At 58.8% G+C, this 14673-nt stretch overlaps 8 protein-coding genes across 9 annotated transcripts; 6 read left to right on the top strand and 2 right to left on the bottom strand.

The window, feature by feature from the left end:
• The first annotated feature begins 216 nt into the window (after positions 1–216).
• Positions 217–1507, top strand: GGTG_13788 (hypothetical protein). The gene has a single exon (XM_009231708.1). It carries the CDS (start codon positions 320–322, stop codon positions 1166–1168), a length of 849 nt encoding a protein of 282 aa, XP_009229972.1. The 5' UTR covers positions 217–319; the 3' UTR covers positions 1169–1507.
• Positions 1508–1573: 66 nt separating this feature from the next.
• GGTG_13787 (cytochrome c oxidase subunit 6B) lies at positions 1574–2201 on the bottom strand (the record flags this gene model as incomplete). The annotated part of the gene is made up of 5 exons (XM_009231707.1): positions 1574–1605; positions 1673–1736; positions 1815–1927; positions 2053–2055; positions 2156–2201. The coding sequence occupies 5 exons, from the start codon at positions 2199–2201 to the stop codon at positions 1574–1576; spliced, it is 258 nt and encodes an 85-aa protein (XP_009229971.1).
• Positions 2202–2438: 237 nt separating this feature from the next.
• GGTG_13786 (40S ribosomal protein S10-A) lies at positions 2439–3823 on the top strand. The gene is made up of 5 exons (XM_009231706.1): positions 2439–2597; positions 2698–2821; positions 2885–2917; positions 2973–3246; positions 3324–3823. Exons 1-5 carry the CDS (start codon positions 2559–2561, stop codon positions 3367–3369), a joined length of 516 nt encoding a protein of 171 aa, XP_009229970.1. The 5' UTR covers positions 2439–2558; the 3' UTR covers positions 3370–3823.
• Positions 3824–4728: 905 nt separating this feature from the next.
• Positions 4729–5185, top strand: GGTG_13785 (hypothetical protein; the record flags this gene model as incomplete). Its single annotated transcript, XM_009231705.1, has 2 exons — positions 4729–4778; positions 4894–5185. 2 exons carry the CDS (start codon positions 4729–4731, stop codon positions 5183–5185), a joined length of 342 nt encoding a protein of 113 aa, XP_009229969.1.
• Positions 5186–5652: 467 nt separating this feature from the next.
• Positions 5653–5877, top strand: GGTG_13784 (hypothetical protein; the record flags this gene model as incomplete). The annotated part of the gene is made up of 1 exon (XM_009231704.1): positions 5653–5877. The coding sequence occupies one exon, from the start codon at positions 5653–5655 to the stop codon at positions 5875–5877; it is 225 nt and encodes a 74-aa protein (XP_009229968.1).
• A 148-nt stretch (positions 5878–6025) lies between these two features.
• Positions 6026–9888, top strand: GGTG_13783 (ubiquitin-protein ligase E3A; the record flags this gene model as incomplete). The annotated part of the gene is made up of 3 exons (XM_009231703.1): positions 6026–6722; positions 6822–8873; positions 8969–9888. The coding sequence occupies 3 exons, from the start codon at positions 6026–6028 to the stop codon at positions 9886–9888; spliced, it is 3669 nt and encodes a 1222-aa protein (XP_009229967.1).
• Positions 9889–10061: 173 nt separating this feature from the next.
• Positions 10062–11799, bottom strand: GGTG_13782. Of its 2 annotated transcripts, XM_009231702.1 has the most exons (4): positions 11568–11799; positions 11493–11495; positions 11300–11406; positions 10062–11220 (listed from the first exon to the last, which is right to left on the bottom strand). In XM_009231702.1, the coding sequence occupies exons 1-4, from the start codon at positions 11604–11606 to the stop codon at positions 10593–10595; spliced, it is 777 nt and encodes a 258-aa protein (XP_009229966.1). In that variant the 5' UTR covers positions 11607–11799; the 3' UTR covers positions 10062–10592. The 2 variants fall into 2 exon arrangements, with proteins under 2 accessions (XP_009229966.1, XP_009229965.1); XM_009231701.1 differs by having other exon boundaries at positions 11300–11495.
• Positions 11800–11898: 99 nt separating this feature from the next.
• GGTG_13781 (hypothetical protein) lies at positions 11899–14668 on the top strand. The gene has a single exon (XM_009231700.1). The coding sequence runs from the start codon at positions 12057–12059 to the stop codon at positions 14280–14282; it is 2226 nt and encodes a 741-aa protein (XP_009229964.1). The 5' UTR covers positions 11899–12056; the 3' UTR covers positions 14283–14668.
• The last annotated feature ends 5 nt before the right edge of the window (positions 14669–14673 follow it).

The following is a 14673-nucleotide window of genomic DNA, read 5'->3' as shown; positions in this document are numbered from 1 at the left end:
GAGATAAGAGGATGGAGTTGTGGTTAAATCTACTGGGTGGCACAGTGGTGCACCTACCCTGCCGCTCTCCGTATTGACGGCATCAAGGTGTCACACATTATGGTGGCGCTCCTGATTTGTAGACCCGCTGAGATTTATGGGTACCTAGGTACCCAAATACCACCCGAGCCTGGAGTTTTTTTATGTAACCGGCCCCACTTTGCCTCAGCACGCCAGCCTAAACAATCCCATCCATCTTCTCACTCCTTTCCCCAAAGCGGCCCTTTTCCCTGGCGCATCCGTTGTTCCTTGCAGACATCATCGCCGGCCACCCGTCACAATGTCACCGACCATCAACGTCCTCGTCTCGCCCTTCGCAGGGCTTGGCACATCGACGATTTCCTTCCCGCTCCAGTCGACAGCCGTCACTTCTGATATTTGGGACGAGATCGAGAACCGCCTGCCGCTGAGGGACCACCGCCTCGTTCTGACAACCCACTCGAGGAGAGAGATACTGCGAACCTCCTCAGACAGCGTTGCCAGCTTTCTCCAAACCTCCCACGATGACTTCCTCCCACTACGCCTCTCCGTCCCGGTCCTGGGTGGCAAGGGTGGCTTCGGCTCCCAGCTGCGCGCGGCCGGCGGTCGCATGTCGTCCAAGAAGAAGAACCAGGGAGAGAACAATGGCTCCAGCCGCAGCCTTGACGGCCGGAGGGTGCGCACAGTCACCGAGGCCAAGGCGCTGGCCGAGTACCTCGCCATCAAGCCCGACATGGACAGGAAGGAAAAGGAGAAGCGGAGGAAGCGCTGGGAGCAGATCGTCGAGATGACGGAGAAGAAGGAGCACGAGATCAAGCACAGCAAGGGGCGCCTGGACGGCAAGTGGGTCGAGGACAAGGAGGAGGCCGGAGAGCGCACGCGCGACGCTGTCCTGGCCGCTATGAAGGCGGGCAAGTTCACCGACAACCTTGTCGCCAACCCCGGCGCGACCTCCAAGGCGCCCGAGAACGAGGCCGGATCCTCGAGCGATACAGACATGGTGGGCGAGGAAGGAGGAAGCTCTGCCGCTACATCGCCACCATCCGAGCCAGAGACGAACATCAAGGCATCGACCTCAAAAGCAAAGAGGTTCGCTGGGTTCGACGACGATGACGAATTCATGTCTAGCGATGAAGAGGGTGGCAAGTAATGAGAGGCTTATGACCCAATTGGTCTGTGCTGTTTCCCTCTGGAAGCGGAGTTTGGAGTTGGCGTTTATGGGTACTCAGCGATGTGGATTGATATCACCTTTTCTGCAGCGGCTTTTTTTCTCTACGAGCTCTTCCCAGCAAGCAATTGGCCCGATAGCCGTTTTTCCAATGCCAACTAATCGACGACATTTATTATTCACATTATAACCTACCATGCGTCTTTGGAGCAGGAGTAATACCCAAAGAGTCAGGTCCCGACATGCGGGGACATAGAAGCTAGGAACCAACAATCACGAGCGGGCACTTCCCATCGGGTTTTATTGACTCGGGTCGCAGTGAAGCTCTTCTATAGCCGCATCTGTTGATCCATATCCGACACATCTCCCAGAACACAACCCCGATGCTCACTCCAGACGAGCGGGGAAGTTGCCAGCCTCTGCGCATGGACATGTTAGTAAGTCGTAGAGCGTGAGCTATGAGAAGGGGTCTTGTCGCAAACGTACCCCTCTGCGCATCCCAGCGCTCGTACCAGGAGCTGGGGCACAGCGACCGGTAGGCAAGCCAGAACTACAGAAACTGTTAGAGGGGTTGTCCTCGGGTCGGGCCGGATTGGCGCGGGCAGCGCATGGGTTTGCGTGGACGAACCTGGCGGCAAGGAGCAAAGTCCTCACCCTTGGCGAGAATGCATTTGTGGTAGTCGACGTAGTTTTGCCAGCAGTGCTTGGTCTGGTTGGTGTTCGGGAACCGCGCATCAAAGCCTACGAAGAGAGTCACAGGTCAGAGGGCGTCAGGAACGAGCAGTTTGATCAACGTCGTCTTCGGTTTCGCCATAGTCGTTGGCCGCGCGCTTCGTCTGGCTGTCAACTGAGAGATAAGTTCATACCGGCTGCAGAGCAGTCAGCGAGTTAGCTTTTCGTCGATTACAGCCGAGGCTCGGTCGCTCGGGCGGCCGGCGAGCGGCGGGATTCGGGTCTTCGGCGTCGTACCTGTGACGAACTTGAAGGGCTTGGTAACGCGCTCGTCGTCAGACATGATGAATGTTTGTTTGGTGTTTTGGCGGGCGAATTGGTCGGGGTTGGTGCTGCAGCCGGGTTATCTGCCAGGTTGAGCAGGGAATTGAATGGGCTGATCACGAATGGTGGCGGGCTCAAACGTCAGGCTGAGCAATTGGCGTCGCCTGTGGTGTGGCTGGGAGTGGCGTACATGTGTGGCTTTCATTTTCCCGCGACCCACAAGCCCCATTGATGGAGGGGGCACCATGGGCAAGGTAGCGCCCACACAATCCTCCCTCCATTGCTAAAATTCGACCAAATCCGAATTTCAAACTTCCCTTGCCTCTGGACTCAATATCTCCAAGAAACGACGCCAACCGTCTAGCATACCGACAAGATGCTCATCCCCAAGGCGGATAGGAAGGCGATCCACGAGGTGCGAATTTCCGACTTTCTCGCGCAACGTAGCGCAGCGATGGCGGACAGCTGGACCAGCAGGTTGCCAGACAAATTACTAACGTGACGCTTCACCTCAGAACCTCTTCAGAGAGGGCGTCTTGGTTGCGGCCAAAGACTTCAACCTGGCCGAGCACCCCGACATTCCCGGCGTCAAGAACCTCTTCGTCATCAAGGCCTGCCAGTCGCTCACCTCGCGCGGTCGTATGTTTCGCCCACCTCCCGATGCGCCGGCCCAAGACAGATGCTGACACGCCAGTCGTACAGTCGTAAAGAGCCGCTTCTCATGGCAATACTACTGTTAGTGCCCTCATTCCATCGAGTCTCTGGGGGCATCAGATTCTGACAACACCAGACTACACCCTCACGCCCGAGGGCCTCGACTACCTCCGCGAGTGGCTCCATCTTCCGGCTGAGATCGTCCCGGCCACGCACATCAAGCAGCAGCGATCACACGCCCCTCCGCGCGGCATGATGGGAGCCGAGGGCGAGCGCGAGCGGAGGACCTTTGGCGGCCGTGGCCGTGGCGGCGACCGCCCCGAGCGCGGCGACCGCGATGGTGGATACCGCCGCCGCGACGCTGGCGAGGGCAAGGAGGGTGGTGCGCCTGGCGAGTTCCAGCCTCAGTTGTGAGTGCCCTCTTCCCACTGCGGCCCGAAGTTGAAGCGACGGCACGCGCGGTGCAAAAATACTAACTTGTCTCTAGCCGCGGTGGATTCGGCCGTGGCCGTGGTGCTGCCCCCCCTTCATAAACTGCTAGCCGTCACAATAGGACAGTGAGTTCTGCTTTGTTCTTGGGGTACCACATGTAGTCGAAACGGGGTTCCGGTCATGGACGCACACAAAATACGCGTCAAGGGACTTTGATGGGTTTGGTGGGGAGTTTGGACTTTGGAGCTTTACGATCCTCGGGAAAAAATCATTTGCATTACACAGGCCATTTATCCACGGTCGTCGATAGGCCTGATGCCAGTGAGGCTTTGGCAGTCAGACCTGGGCAGTGTGAGGCCCTCTGCTAGTGTCCAGTCGAGTCTCCGCATGGAGCCCGACAAGACCCTCGCGTCACTCACACATCGATCGATTTTCTAGAACTGAGTAAATTCCTCTCAGTCTTGTGAACAGATTCGCCACAAACCCGAATATCTAAAGACTGGCTTAACCTGGTATACTGTTCTCAGGGCGACACCAATAGACTGATGTTCCTCAGGACAGAGCAGGTATCATGTCATGGACCTGGCCGGCCAATGCAACCATGCTTTCTCTTCGAGTAGACCTGCTACCCTGTTGACCTTGTCGCCAAAGTAGATATAACGGACATGGTCACACCAGATCACCTTGAACCTGGAGGGCTCTGATGGGAGGATAAAACAGTGGTACTGATACTCTATTTCTATTGGCCAGCATCAATAAAATAAGTGCTCAACGGTGACCCCAGCAAGTCTCCTTTATATACTTCCCTCAGCAAAAATGACAAGAGGAAGAACGACGGGAATAATTAATCAAACGCGCAAGGTGATTGGAGAGTCGACTAAAAATGGGGATATCAAATGTGATTGTGGCGCCGATGGGGCCTGGCTTGTGAGAGGCTTTGTTCGGCTGGTATTTCTTTTTCTCCATTAAACATCAATAGATCCTACGAGGCTGTTACCCCTGACCTTTGCCATATGCAGCTTGATTCCAGCCACAGTGGCCTTTTCTTTTTTTGGCCTTGTACACATCTGTGCTGGCGGCACCCGGCGTGGAGCTGCCGGACAGGGCTAGGGCGCCATCCAGGTGAAACCAAAGCAAGATTCAAGCTTGGAGGCAAAACTTCTGCGTGCACCAAGATCGGGGAAATATAGACCCAAGGTAGGTAGGCTTGGTGGCTTATTGCCACTTTCATTGGGCTGTTTACTACCTGATGGGATACCTCTGGCACTTGAGTACCATTTACTCACTCGATATCTACGCCAAGACATATCCTGGAACTCAGGACCTGCAAAGGTGCATCTACGAGTGGGTGCCAACCTAGTTCTTGGCCGCTGTTAGTCTTTATAGACCGCAGGAGGTTGCTGAGGGTCGGCCTCAACTTTGGACTGACGGAAGTATCTGCTGGTTTTTAACAAATCATCATGGACGATCATGTGGTTGGAAACTTGAAGGAGTTCAAGTGCCGAACGGGGTATGTGCAGCAAGTGCGTTTTGCCTGATGGCTCTAGGCCAAGTTTATCGCCCAAAAAGGGTTGGCAATGTCAGAGGTCTTGTCCGTTGTTGTATTGCCTGGTACACATTTGCAGTCACTGCGGCAGCACCAGTGGACTCTGCTCGACTAGCATTGTGGACATCCGAGCTGCGAAAGGTTTGATGAAGTCCCTCCTACCATGCCTGTTGGAGCAAGGGCTGGCTCAGTTCTTTGGGCACGAAATATACTTATATCCAAGTGATCTGCATGACACCAGACAGGGCGGGGCTGGGGACCGGCAGTTGGAGCCGGTGTGGTTACGACATTACGTAGGCGGCGGGGGGTGCTACTGCGGCGACACGTGTCGTGGGGGGCGTCAGGGTCCTCAGTCGGCACAAGGGACGTAATGCAACTGGGTACTATGTATGGTGGTATATGTACTCAGTCTCTGCTTGTGCCTGCACATGCTGCAAGTCTGGGCGGATTCGGGTGGTAAATGAATGCATCCAGACTGTCGGGCCCGTTGAAGATCCAAGAGGATAGACCCGAGGACGGACCGCATCGCGTTGGCTGCCCATGGGGCTTAGTAGCGTGTGTTGCCCTTGCAGGAGTTGCAATTCATGGCGGCTAGGTAAAGCGTGGTGGAAAATGGGCACAATCAGATTGGAGGAACACTGTCTGGGCTCGGCCTTGTGGCGGCAACCTAACAAAAGATGAAGGAAAATGCCTACCCAAGGCCGCTCGTGTTTCGACCCATGCGCTTCTAATTTTTCTGGAGCTCCTGCCCGCTTTCGCTACCTCAGCTGCCGCTTGCTGCTTGGCAGGCTGGCCTCCATACTATGAATCCATTCCCATTTGTCCGCGTGCGTCTTTGATGCTAGTGGAGCTTGAGCGCACCTTCGCAGACACCGCCCGAAGCCCACCCGATGCAGCAGGCCCGACCGCCCGACCGCCCGACCGGCCTCTGCCACTAACTGCCTCGCTCGTCGAACGCCTCCAGTCGCCTGGTCTTGGCCCTCTCGCGGGACAGAGAGACGCCCGGGCGGCCAAGCCTGTCCTGGACCTGGACCTGGACCTGGATCTGGACCGAGAACCTTGACCGACCAAGAACCTACACCGACAGAACGCACGCCGCGCCTCCAAGGACTCGATCCATGACGGTTGCACGGAAATGTAACTGCCCCCGCGCCGACCCCGATCCAGTGCAAGCAAGGCCTCTCTGTCGAGAAGGAGCAACGCGCGCCAAGATGGAGCAATTGCGGGAGAAGCCCTTGCCTCCCCTTCCTCCCCCGTCGCCGCCGCGCTCGCCTTCGCTGCCCCAGCGCCCGACAGCGAGCCCCAATGCCCGCCACCATCGCCAGCACCTGCAGCCGGACCCCAATGTGTCCAGCAGCCTGAGCCATCGCCGCACCGGGTCGGGCGCCTCAAGACCCGGCGACCAGTCCAGGAACTCGAGGCACATTGGTGACTTTGAGTTCGTCGACGGCTCGCAGCTCCAGGTCGAGTCATCCGATTCCGACGACTTCCGGCCCACCAACCGCCGCCGTCCGGCACAGCACGGACGCTCAATGAGCCACCCGTTCCCTTCGCTTTTCTCCGGCATGAAGAAGAAGAAGGCGTCCCGTCCTGCTGCCGACGCCGGAGGCTCCCGCTTCCCCGACCCCAGAGCAAGCGACGACGACAGCGACGACTTGGCCCCCGGGCCAAAGGCCTCCGCCGGCCCATCACACCCGAAACACGGCCAGACGGCGGGAAGTAAGGACCTCACCACAGGAAACTGCATGACGTGCGGTTCCCTGGCGCGCTGGCCAAAGCATCTCACCGTGTTCAGGTGCACGATATGCGTGACTGTAAACGATCTCAAGCCAACCGAACTCGGGTCCAGGCCGACCGGAGACCCCAAACATGACCGCCACGGCGAGAACGACCAGGGATCCATATACGGTATGCCTCACCATAGGCACTCACCTGCCACGGCATCTGCGCATCCCCCGCTAGGGATGAGTAGCTTGTACTGATCATAAATATTGTGACCACTTCCAGCACAGCCAGTCTCACTCGAACACACCAAACTGCTGGTCAGGTCCTGTTTGCGCGACGTTATTGCGTCATCCCTCCCCCGCCGCCCCGGCGCTGGCGCGAATCTGGCAAGTCAGGGGCTGATGCCTCCCCCAACCGATAATGGATATAACGGAGCAGTGTTCTGGGGTTCAGAGGCAGAAACACAGGACGGCCATGGTGGGCGGCGTGTGTTCTCCAACCTTCATACACCAGAGTTTGTAGAGAGCCCCCTCGAAGAGCCGGATCCGTTCGAGTCGATAGACAGGCACCGTCCGCCGAGGTCGTACTCCACATCATACACCGATAAAAGACCAGTCGTCCAGGCGATCCCCGGACAACCCAGCGGTTCAGCCTCGTATGGGATGATGCCTGGTGGTGGCGGCGAGGTGGACCCAAGGAAAATCTTCAAGGCCCTTGAGGACTACTTGACCACGTGCTTCGCGTCATGGCGGTCCTTGAACTCGTCATTTGGCGGTCCTAGACTGCCGAATCCCACCTCTGTGGTAAGGATCGAAGAGCCCCTTAGACGCGTTCGCGCGTCGGATGCGCAGAGCCACAGAGGTAGCGGCTCGAGCTCAAGCCAGGCAGATTGCCCAATCGCTGAGCTAGATCCCAAGCTGCTTCTTTTGGGAGATTTTGCGGAAAACGGCATGTGGTGGACCGGGGGGCAGGACGGTAGATTTCCCGGTCGAACGCGGCCCGGGACGTCGTCGGGCAGGACCGAGGATGCGCCTGTGCCTCCAACTCCTAGATCGCTGAACATAGAGTGGGCAGAGCTGGAGGAATGGTACAGCACCATTATCAACGCTGGCCAGCCATGGAGAGCCGTGTACGATGGCATGGTTGCTGCTGGGACGCTGCAGCCAGCGACGGATGCCGCCCTCCGAAAACTCGAGGCACAGATCCTGGTCGCTCAGGAGCACGCCCAAAGGTTACTGCTCAAGGCGACCGAAACGTTGCTCAAGCGACCTGGTCGACCCTTGGTCGAGCCGGCTGACCTTCGATTCTTATTGCTCATATTTGCGAACCCGCTGCTTTCAGCCAAGTGTCGCATGTTCACGGGCCATTACGGCCGTCCAGGTGGCAGAGAGTGGAACAACGCTCGCGGCGGCGGCGGGCCCGCGGCTGGTCAGCACTCGGGGATAATCAAGCGCATCCTCGGCATGGTCTCCAACTCGCCCACCGAGTGCCACAACCAGCTCATCAACTGGCTTGCAAAGTACCCAGAACCTCGGTTCATAGAAGCCAAGGACGTTGTGGGTGGGTTCCTGGCATTCCGTCTGATGCGGCAAAAGGACAAGAAACAAGAGTCCAGGGTCGACGTTACTGGTGGTCTCATACCTAACATGTCAGCCGGTCGCTCGGCCGCGGCTCTGCATGCCGCCCTCGGACCGTCGGGCAGGCAATCCAAGAAGGGAAAGGAAGCCGCCCAAAAGATGGTTTTCAGTGACGACTGGCAGATAAAAGCTGCTGCTCGTGTGATGTCGCTCATCTTTGCGGCAAACAACCTTCGCTCTCCTGCCCGGAATCAGCGTGCTCTCTTGAGCGGGCATGCCGGTGCCGAGATTGACAGTGCCAAAGGGCTGGTTCACGCCCGCGGTCAACTTCTGCCGACCTCGGACTTCTACATGACGCTCCTGGACGACTCGGACCTCATGACGGACTTTGAGGCCTGGGAGAGCCGCAGGGGCAGGTTCTCGTTCTGCCAATACCCCTTCCTCTTGAGCATCTGGGCCAAGATCCAAATCCTAGAGCACGACGCCAAACGCCAGATGAGCAAAAAGGCCAGGGATGCCTTCTTCGACACTCTGATGGGCCACGGCATGTTTGAGCAGTATTTAAACCTCACTGTTCGCCGAGACTGCCTTGTTGAGGATAGCCTGAGGGCTGTCAGCGAGGTTATCGGCAGCGGCGGCGAAGACATCAAGAAGGGCATCCGCATCACTTTCAAGGGCGAGGAGGGCGTTGACGCGGGCGGCCTTCGGAAGGAGTGGTTTCTCCTCCTGGTGAGGGAGGTCTTCAACCCCGATCATGGTATGTGTTTCCACGCCGGGGCTTTCCCCTCCCCCATCGATGTTTGTGTGCTCGACGGACACTCGTCTAACCGCAGGGCTTCTGTCTTCATCTAGGCCTGTTTATATATGATGACGACTCGCATTTTTGCTATTTCAATCCTTACTCGTTTGAGACGTCGGACCAATACTTTCTAGTGGGCGTAGTGCTCGGCCTCGCTATTTACAACTCAACCATCCTGGACATTGCGCTCCCGCCGTTTGCGTTCCGGAAACTGCTCGCGGCCGCGCCGATGCCTGCCAAATCGGCATCGACCCACCCTAGAACTATCATGACCTACACACTCGATGATCTGGCAGAGTTCCGTCCCCGGCTCGCGCGGGGCCTAAGGCAGCTACTCGAGTACGACGGCGACGTGGAGTCGACTTTCTGCCTAGACTTTGTCGTGGATGTGGACAAGTACGGGTCGATCGAGAGGGTACCCTTGACGCCGGGTGGCGAAAACAAGGCGGTGACGAACTCGAACAGGAGGGAGTACGTGGATCTCTACGTTAGGCATCTCCTGGACACGGCCGTCTTCCGGCAGTTCGACCCGTTCAAGCGCGGGTTCTTCACGGTGTGCGGCGGGAACGCCCTCTCGCTGTTTAGACCCGAAGAGATCGAGCTCCTGGTTAGAGGGTCTGCGGAGTCGCTCGACATCAGCTCGCTGCGGACAGCGGCCGAATACGACGGCTGGACGACGGACGCCGAGGACACGGAGCCGACGGTGCGCTGGTTCTGGGAGCTGCTCGAGGAGGCCAATCCGGCGGAGCAACGCCATCTGCTCGTCTTCGTCACGGGTAGCGACCGAATCCCCGCCACGGGGGCAGCCTCGCTAGTGATCCGGCTGCTCTGCCTCGGAGACGACTGCGAACGGTATCCTACCGCTAGAACCTGCTTCAACACTCTGGCGCTCTGGCGGTATCGTTCCAAGAAGAAGCTGGCTCGCAAGCTTTGGGATGCGGTCCACGAGAGCGAGGGCTTTGGCCTAAAGTGAGGAGAACCCTATGGGCTTTTCTCCCGCAAGCTTTGCTTCGCTTTGTTTCAACTCGCTGTTGCAGCATGTCCAATGTCCAACCGACGCAGGCGGCGCGGGTTTGTCTTGTACGCGGGCGAGAAAAGATGCGGCACTGCTTGCCGGAGTAATGTTGGCCCCGAACGGGCATCAAAGGGGGTTTCTTTCAGAGTTGACATGTTGTTCCTATTACATAATTGGTGGCTTCTTTCCAATAGCGATCTCCAGCGCCCAGTTCCAGCCCGGCATGCTGTCGACGGCCAGGTCCTGGATTTTCTTTCTTTGCTTACCCATTTTTCTGTACCCGTCGGAGCGCAGCATCATTGGACCCAGGAGTTTGTTATGAAGAAAATGAGCATTCCTACATACAAAACCATCATCTATATACCACCACAGATAAATCACTTTTCGTTCCTTGATCCATGGCAGAGTAGTGGCATGCAGCTGACGGTCCGGCGGGACAGTCAGAAGGGGGTTAGTTTCTGTGAGACACATGGGCGACATGTTCTCTCAGCACAATGAATAGTAGATGCAAAACATATACAAGGGGCTTCAGCGAGCCCTCTGCCCTGCACCCAGAATGCCGGCCGCAAACCCAGCCGGTTGCCAACCCGACTTCGCCGCCGCCACGCGCCCAAACCCACCGGCGCCAGGGCGAAACAGCAGTCCGGCCGGCGGAGCGCGCACTACATGGCGTTGGCGGCCTTGATGGCGTCGGCCTCCTTCCTGGCGCGCTCGAGCAGGGCCTTCTCGCGCTTCTGCTTGCGGACGAAGGCCTCGACCTGCTCGCGGTCCGCGGCGCCCTGCCTCTTGACGGCGGCCAGCTCGGCCATTTCATCGTCGTCCTCGGGCCCGGGCCTGGCGGGCACGGCGCCCGTCTTGGCGACGAGCTCGGCCAGGATGGCCTCGGACCGCATGTGCGTCATGTCGATGGTGACGACGCGCTCGCCCTCGACGGGCGGCGGTGCGGCCGCGCTGCCGTCCCAGGCCGAGCGGCTGGCCGCCTGCTTCGCTTTGGCCTCGGTGGCGGCGGCTGCTGCTGCGTCTGTGGTGGTCTCTGCTGCTGGTGCTGCCGCCGCCGCCGCTGCTGCTGGTGCTGGTGCTGCTGGTGCTATTGCTGTTTCTGTGGGGGTTGGCGTCGGGGTTGTGGTGGAGGTGCTGGTGGGGGCCTTCTTCTTGCCAGAGCCCGGGGCGGACTGTTGCAGGTAGATGGACATGGTGGCGAGCTTGTCGTCGTCGGGCGACCGGTTAACCAGCATCGGGACCGAGGGGTTCCAGTACTTTAACCTCGGGAGGTTGTCACGCCAGAATTTCCTATGGGGGAGGAGGTCAGCTTGTCAAGGGGACGGGCGTCGCCTCCCGAAATGCGGCAGCAGCGTTGCGTTGGGCGTACGTTGGTCCGACATGGCCCTTGCCGTTTTTGAGGCCAAACTCCATGTGTATCCTGGTGATGTTGGCCGGCAGCACCGCTCCTCCTGGGCCGAACTTGAGCGCATATAGCTGCGGGGAGAAAGAGAGAGAGAGGGAGGGATTGCGGCGTGGTTAGTCGCCAGCCGGGCTGCGGAGAGCTTGCGGGGGAGCTATACCTTCTATAAACCCCCAGAGGTCAGCATCACTGGCGAGGGTGTAATTCAAAAGCGCGGGGCAAGGAGGAGGCTTACGTTCTTGAGCGCACGCATGCGCTTCACAACGCTAACCATGTTGCAAAGTCTGCGCGAGGGCTCATTGGCCCCTCGGAAGTTGGCCAATTGGGTTTCGGGAGCTGATCCGGAGCTACTCTCGTGTCGGGCTGGTCGGGGGGCGGCCTCTGCCCGTTGTCGTGGTCGGCTTCGGTTCTTGAAGGTCGTTCATGGAGATGCAGCCGCCGCTTGCTTCTTGCTCGAGACCCCCGACAATAGTTTTCCTGCAGGGGCGTCAGGGCCTGCATGATTGGTGCGGAGCTGGTCGCGCAGGGGAGGGATGTGACCCACCATGGTGGGTTGGAGGAACGTCATTGGCCGTTGGTTTACTTTTTTTTCTTCCTCTTTTCGATGCGATGCGACAGCTCGTGATCCTGGAGTTTTGCTCATGGATGTCTCGTTGTGATACACGGTTTTTGTTCCTTTCTTTGACTATTTTATAGGAAAGCCGAAGTCCTGTCCCTCTGCAGCATGCAGCCGGCAGCATGGCTCAGGGCATCGCTTGGTTCTAGCGGGCGAAGGACGACGCTCCTCTTCCAGGCCCCCCCGCTCTACCTCTGTCCAGCACTCCGCGGCTTCGCTTCCGCCCACCTCCCTTTGCGCCATGGCCGCCCGCTCGTCTGTAGACAGCGCAAGTGTAGTTATGCACCTGCGGAAAGGTCTCTGTTACAGCCCAAGCGGGAGGTGCGCCGGGCCTACAGCCTAGATGTGACACTACAGGGCACAGAGGTGCTCGGCAATGATGCAGAGCCGGAGCGGGCACGTCAGGCCCTGTCCGGATTGCCACCCCTGTGCACCGGCTGTGGCGCAATCACGCAGACTGCCGCTCCAGGCCGGCCAGGCTACTACGGTCCCGAACGGAAGGACGTCATGCTGTGCAGCGGAATGGAGTCGCCGCCGCCCAGGGTCCCAACGAGACACGAGAAGGAGGATGCGATAGTCACGGCGGCACTGCGGTCCGTCAAGCCCGAGGAGCTTGAAAAACTGGGGGTAAACATCACTGCCCTCACATCAGACCTTCCCAATCATGAAGCCAAGGAGCAGCAAAGCCCGCGGCAGCTGCTATGCGATCGCTGCCACAACTTAATACACCACTCGGAGGGGGCACCCATCTTCCACCCCAGCCTCGATGCCTTGCGCGAGACGCTTGACGAGTCTCCCTACAAGTACAACCACGTCTACCACGTCATCGACGCGGCCGACTTCCCCATGTCGCTGCTCCCCAACATCCACAGCCTGCTCGAGGCAATGCCGCTGCGGTCGCAGAACCGCCGATCCAGGAGCGGCCGCTTCTACAAGGACCGCAAGACGGAGATCAGCTTTGTGATCACGCGCTCAGACCTGCTAGGGCCCAAAAAGAGGCTGGTCGACGGCATGATGAGCTACCTCAGGGAGACTCTGCGCGATGCCCTGGGCAGGCGCGGCCGCCGACTCCGCCTGGGCAACGTGCACTGCGTGAGCGCCCGGCGCGGCTGGTGGACACAGGAGCTCCAGAAAGATATCTGGAAGCGCGGCGGCGGCTGCTGGTTCGTGGGCAAGGCCAACGTCGGCAAAAGCCGCCTGTTCCACGACGTCTTCCCCAAGGGCTTGATGGGGAAACCTCAGTCAAAACATCAGATAACGGTCCCGTTGGGTGCAAGCCCGCAGGGTGGCGACTTGGAAGATTCGGCCATGGCGGAACTGCTCCCTGCTCCTGAGGCAGCCCTAGAAGCGGAGGAGGGCGAGATGGGAGAGCTTGACGAATACTCGCTGCTTCCGCCCGCCCGCCGAGAGACCAACTTCCCCGAAATGCCCATCGTCTCGGCGCTGCCCGGGACCACGGCGTCGCCTATCCGAGTGCCATTCGGCAACGGCAAGGGCGAGCTGATCGATCTCCCTGGCCTGGAGCGCTCGCAGCTGGAACAGTATGTCAAGCCGGAGCATCACCAGTCGTTGATCATGAAGACCCACGTCCGGCCCACGAAGGAGGTTATTCAGCCCGGCCAGTCCTTGATGATAGGCGGCTTCATCCGCATCACGCCCGAGCTGCCGCGGTACAATGTGCTATCATGGTCATTCGTGCCGCTCAAGGCGCATCTCACAAGCACTACGAAGGCGGTGGCGATGCAGCAGCAGACGGGAGAGGTCCAAGTAGAAAACATCGCGACGGAGAGCGCGATCGAGGCGACCAAGCTCGCAGGCACCTACGAGCTCCGCTGGGACGTGACCAAGGATTACACGGGCCCGCTAACGGCCAAGTACGCAGGCAAAGTTTCGCTAGATCGCCTGCCCTTCCGCATTCTCGGGGCCGACATCGTCATCGAGGGAGTCGGCTGGGTCGAGCTGACGGTGCAGGTGCGGAAGAGGGATCTGGAGTCGGGACGGCAAGGCGCAGAGCGCAAGGAGGTTAAGGTCGCGAGGACCAGAGGGCGCGGTGGAGACGTGATCCGGCAGACACTTGACCTCTCGGAGCCGGGAGACGAGGAGGCCCGGAAAGAGGAGGACGACGCGCCAGAAAAGAAGGGCGAGGACGACATTGCATGGCCAAAAGTGCAAATCTTTACGCCCGAGGGCAGGTTTGTGAGCGTGCGGCCGCCAATGAAGGCGAGTCTGTGCTGCCCTCCCCCAAAACCAGAAAGGGGACGGCCCAGGAAGAGCATGAAGGGGGAGAAGAAGCGGGCCAAGGCGGCGAGGCGAGCGGCAGCTGCGGAACCGTAGACGATTGACGGGAGCATATCAATCAATGTACATATGTATGTAGTTTTTGGTGATCAGATCCCTGTGCTGAGCAGAGTTCGGGCGGGTGATGTGATGTGCCGGCTTGGCAAGACTGTACGTGCAGTGTGCAGTGCAGTCTTTACCCCTCCCAGCGACCCAGCAAAGGGTCCAACCCCTCAATCAATCAACAAACGCACAGGCATTGACCACACGTCATTCTCGTCGTGTGCTGTCTGGGGCTCAATCTGTCAGCGAGCTGCAACCTTTACGGCCAAGCATTCCGCGGACTGCTGCTGCCGGCGCGTGCTGGTCCAGTCAAGCTAGTAGTACACAGTAGTTGCTTGTTTGAGTGTCGTGTCGGTGTTTCTTTGGACGTCAGCTTTTTTTCTCC

This window comes from Gaeumannomyces tritici (assembly GCF_000145635.1).
Source record: "Gaeumannomyces tritici R3-111a-1 unplaced genomic scaffold supercont2.52, whole genome shotgun sequence".
Taxonomy (NCBI): domain Eukaryota; kingdom Fungi; phylum Ascomycota; class Sordariomycetes; order Magnaporthales; family Magnaporthaceae; genus Gaeumannomyces; species Gaeumannomyces tritici.
This window is presented reverse-complemented; position numbering and strand designations above follow the sequence as displayed.

What these genes read in the sequence shown, in the direction of transcription:
- GGTG_13788 (XM_009231708.1), top strand. Translation starts at nt 320, where the DNA reads ATGTCACCGACCATCAACGTCCTCGTCTCGCCCTTCGCAGGGCTTGGC.
- GGTG_13786 (XM_009231706.1), top strand. Translation starts at nt 2,559, where the DNA reads ATGCTCATCCCCAAGGCGGATAGGAAGGCGATCCACGAG. An exon ending in GTCGCTCACCTCGCGCGGTC is followed by an intron (nt 2,822 to 2,884) that starts GTATGTTTCGCC and finishes CCAGTCGTACAG; the next exon opens with TCGTAAAGAGCCGCTTCTCA. An exon ending in CTTCTCATGGCAATACTACT is followed by an intron (nt 2,918 to 2,972) that starts GTTAGTGCCCTC and finishes TGACAACACCAG; the next exon opens with ACTACACCCTCACGCCCGAG.
- GGTG_13782 (XM_009231702.1), bottom strand. Translation starts at nt 11,606, where the DNA reads ATGGTTAGCGTTGTGAAGCGCATGCGTGCGCTCAAGAAC. An exon ending in AAGGGCCATGTCGGACCAAC is followed by an intron (nt 11,221 to 11,299) that starts GTACGCCCAACG and finishes CCTCCCCCATAG; the next exon opens with GAAATTCTGGCGTGACAACC.
- GGTG_13781 (XM_009231700.1), top strand. Translation starts at nt 12,057, where the DNA reads ATGCAGCCGGCAGCATGGCTCAGGGCATCGCTTGGTTCTAGCGGGCGA.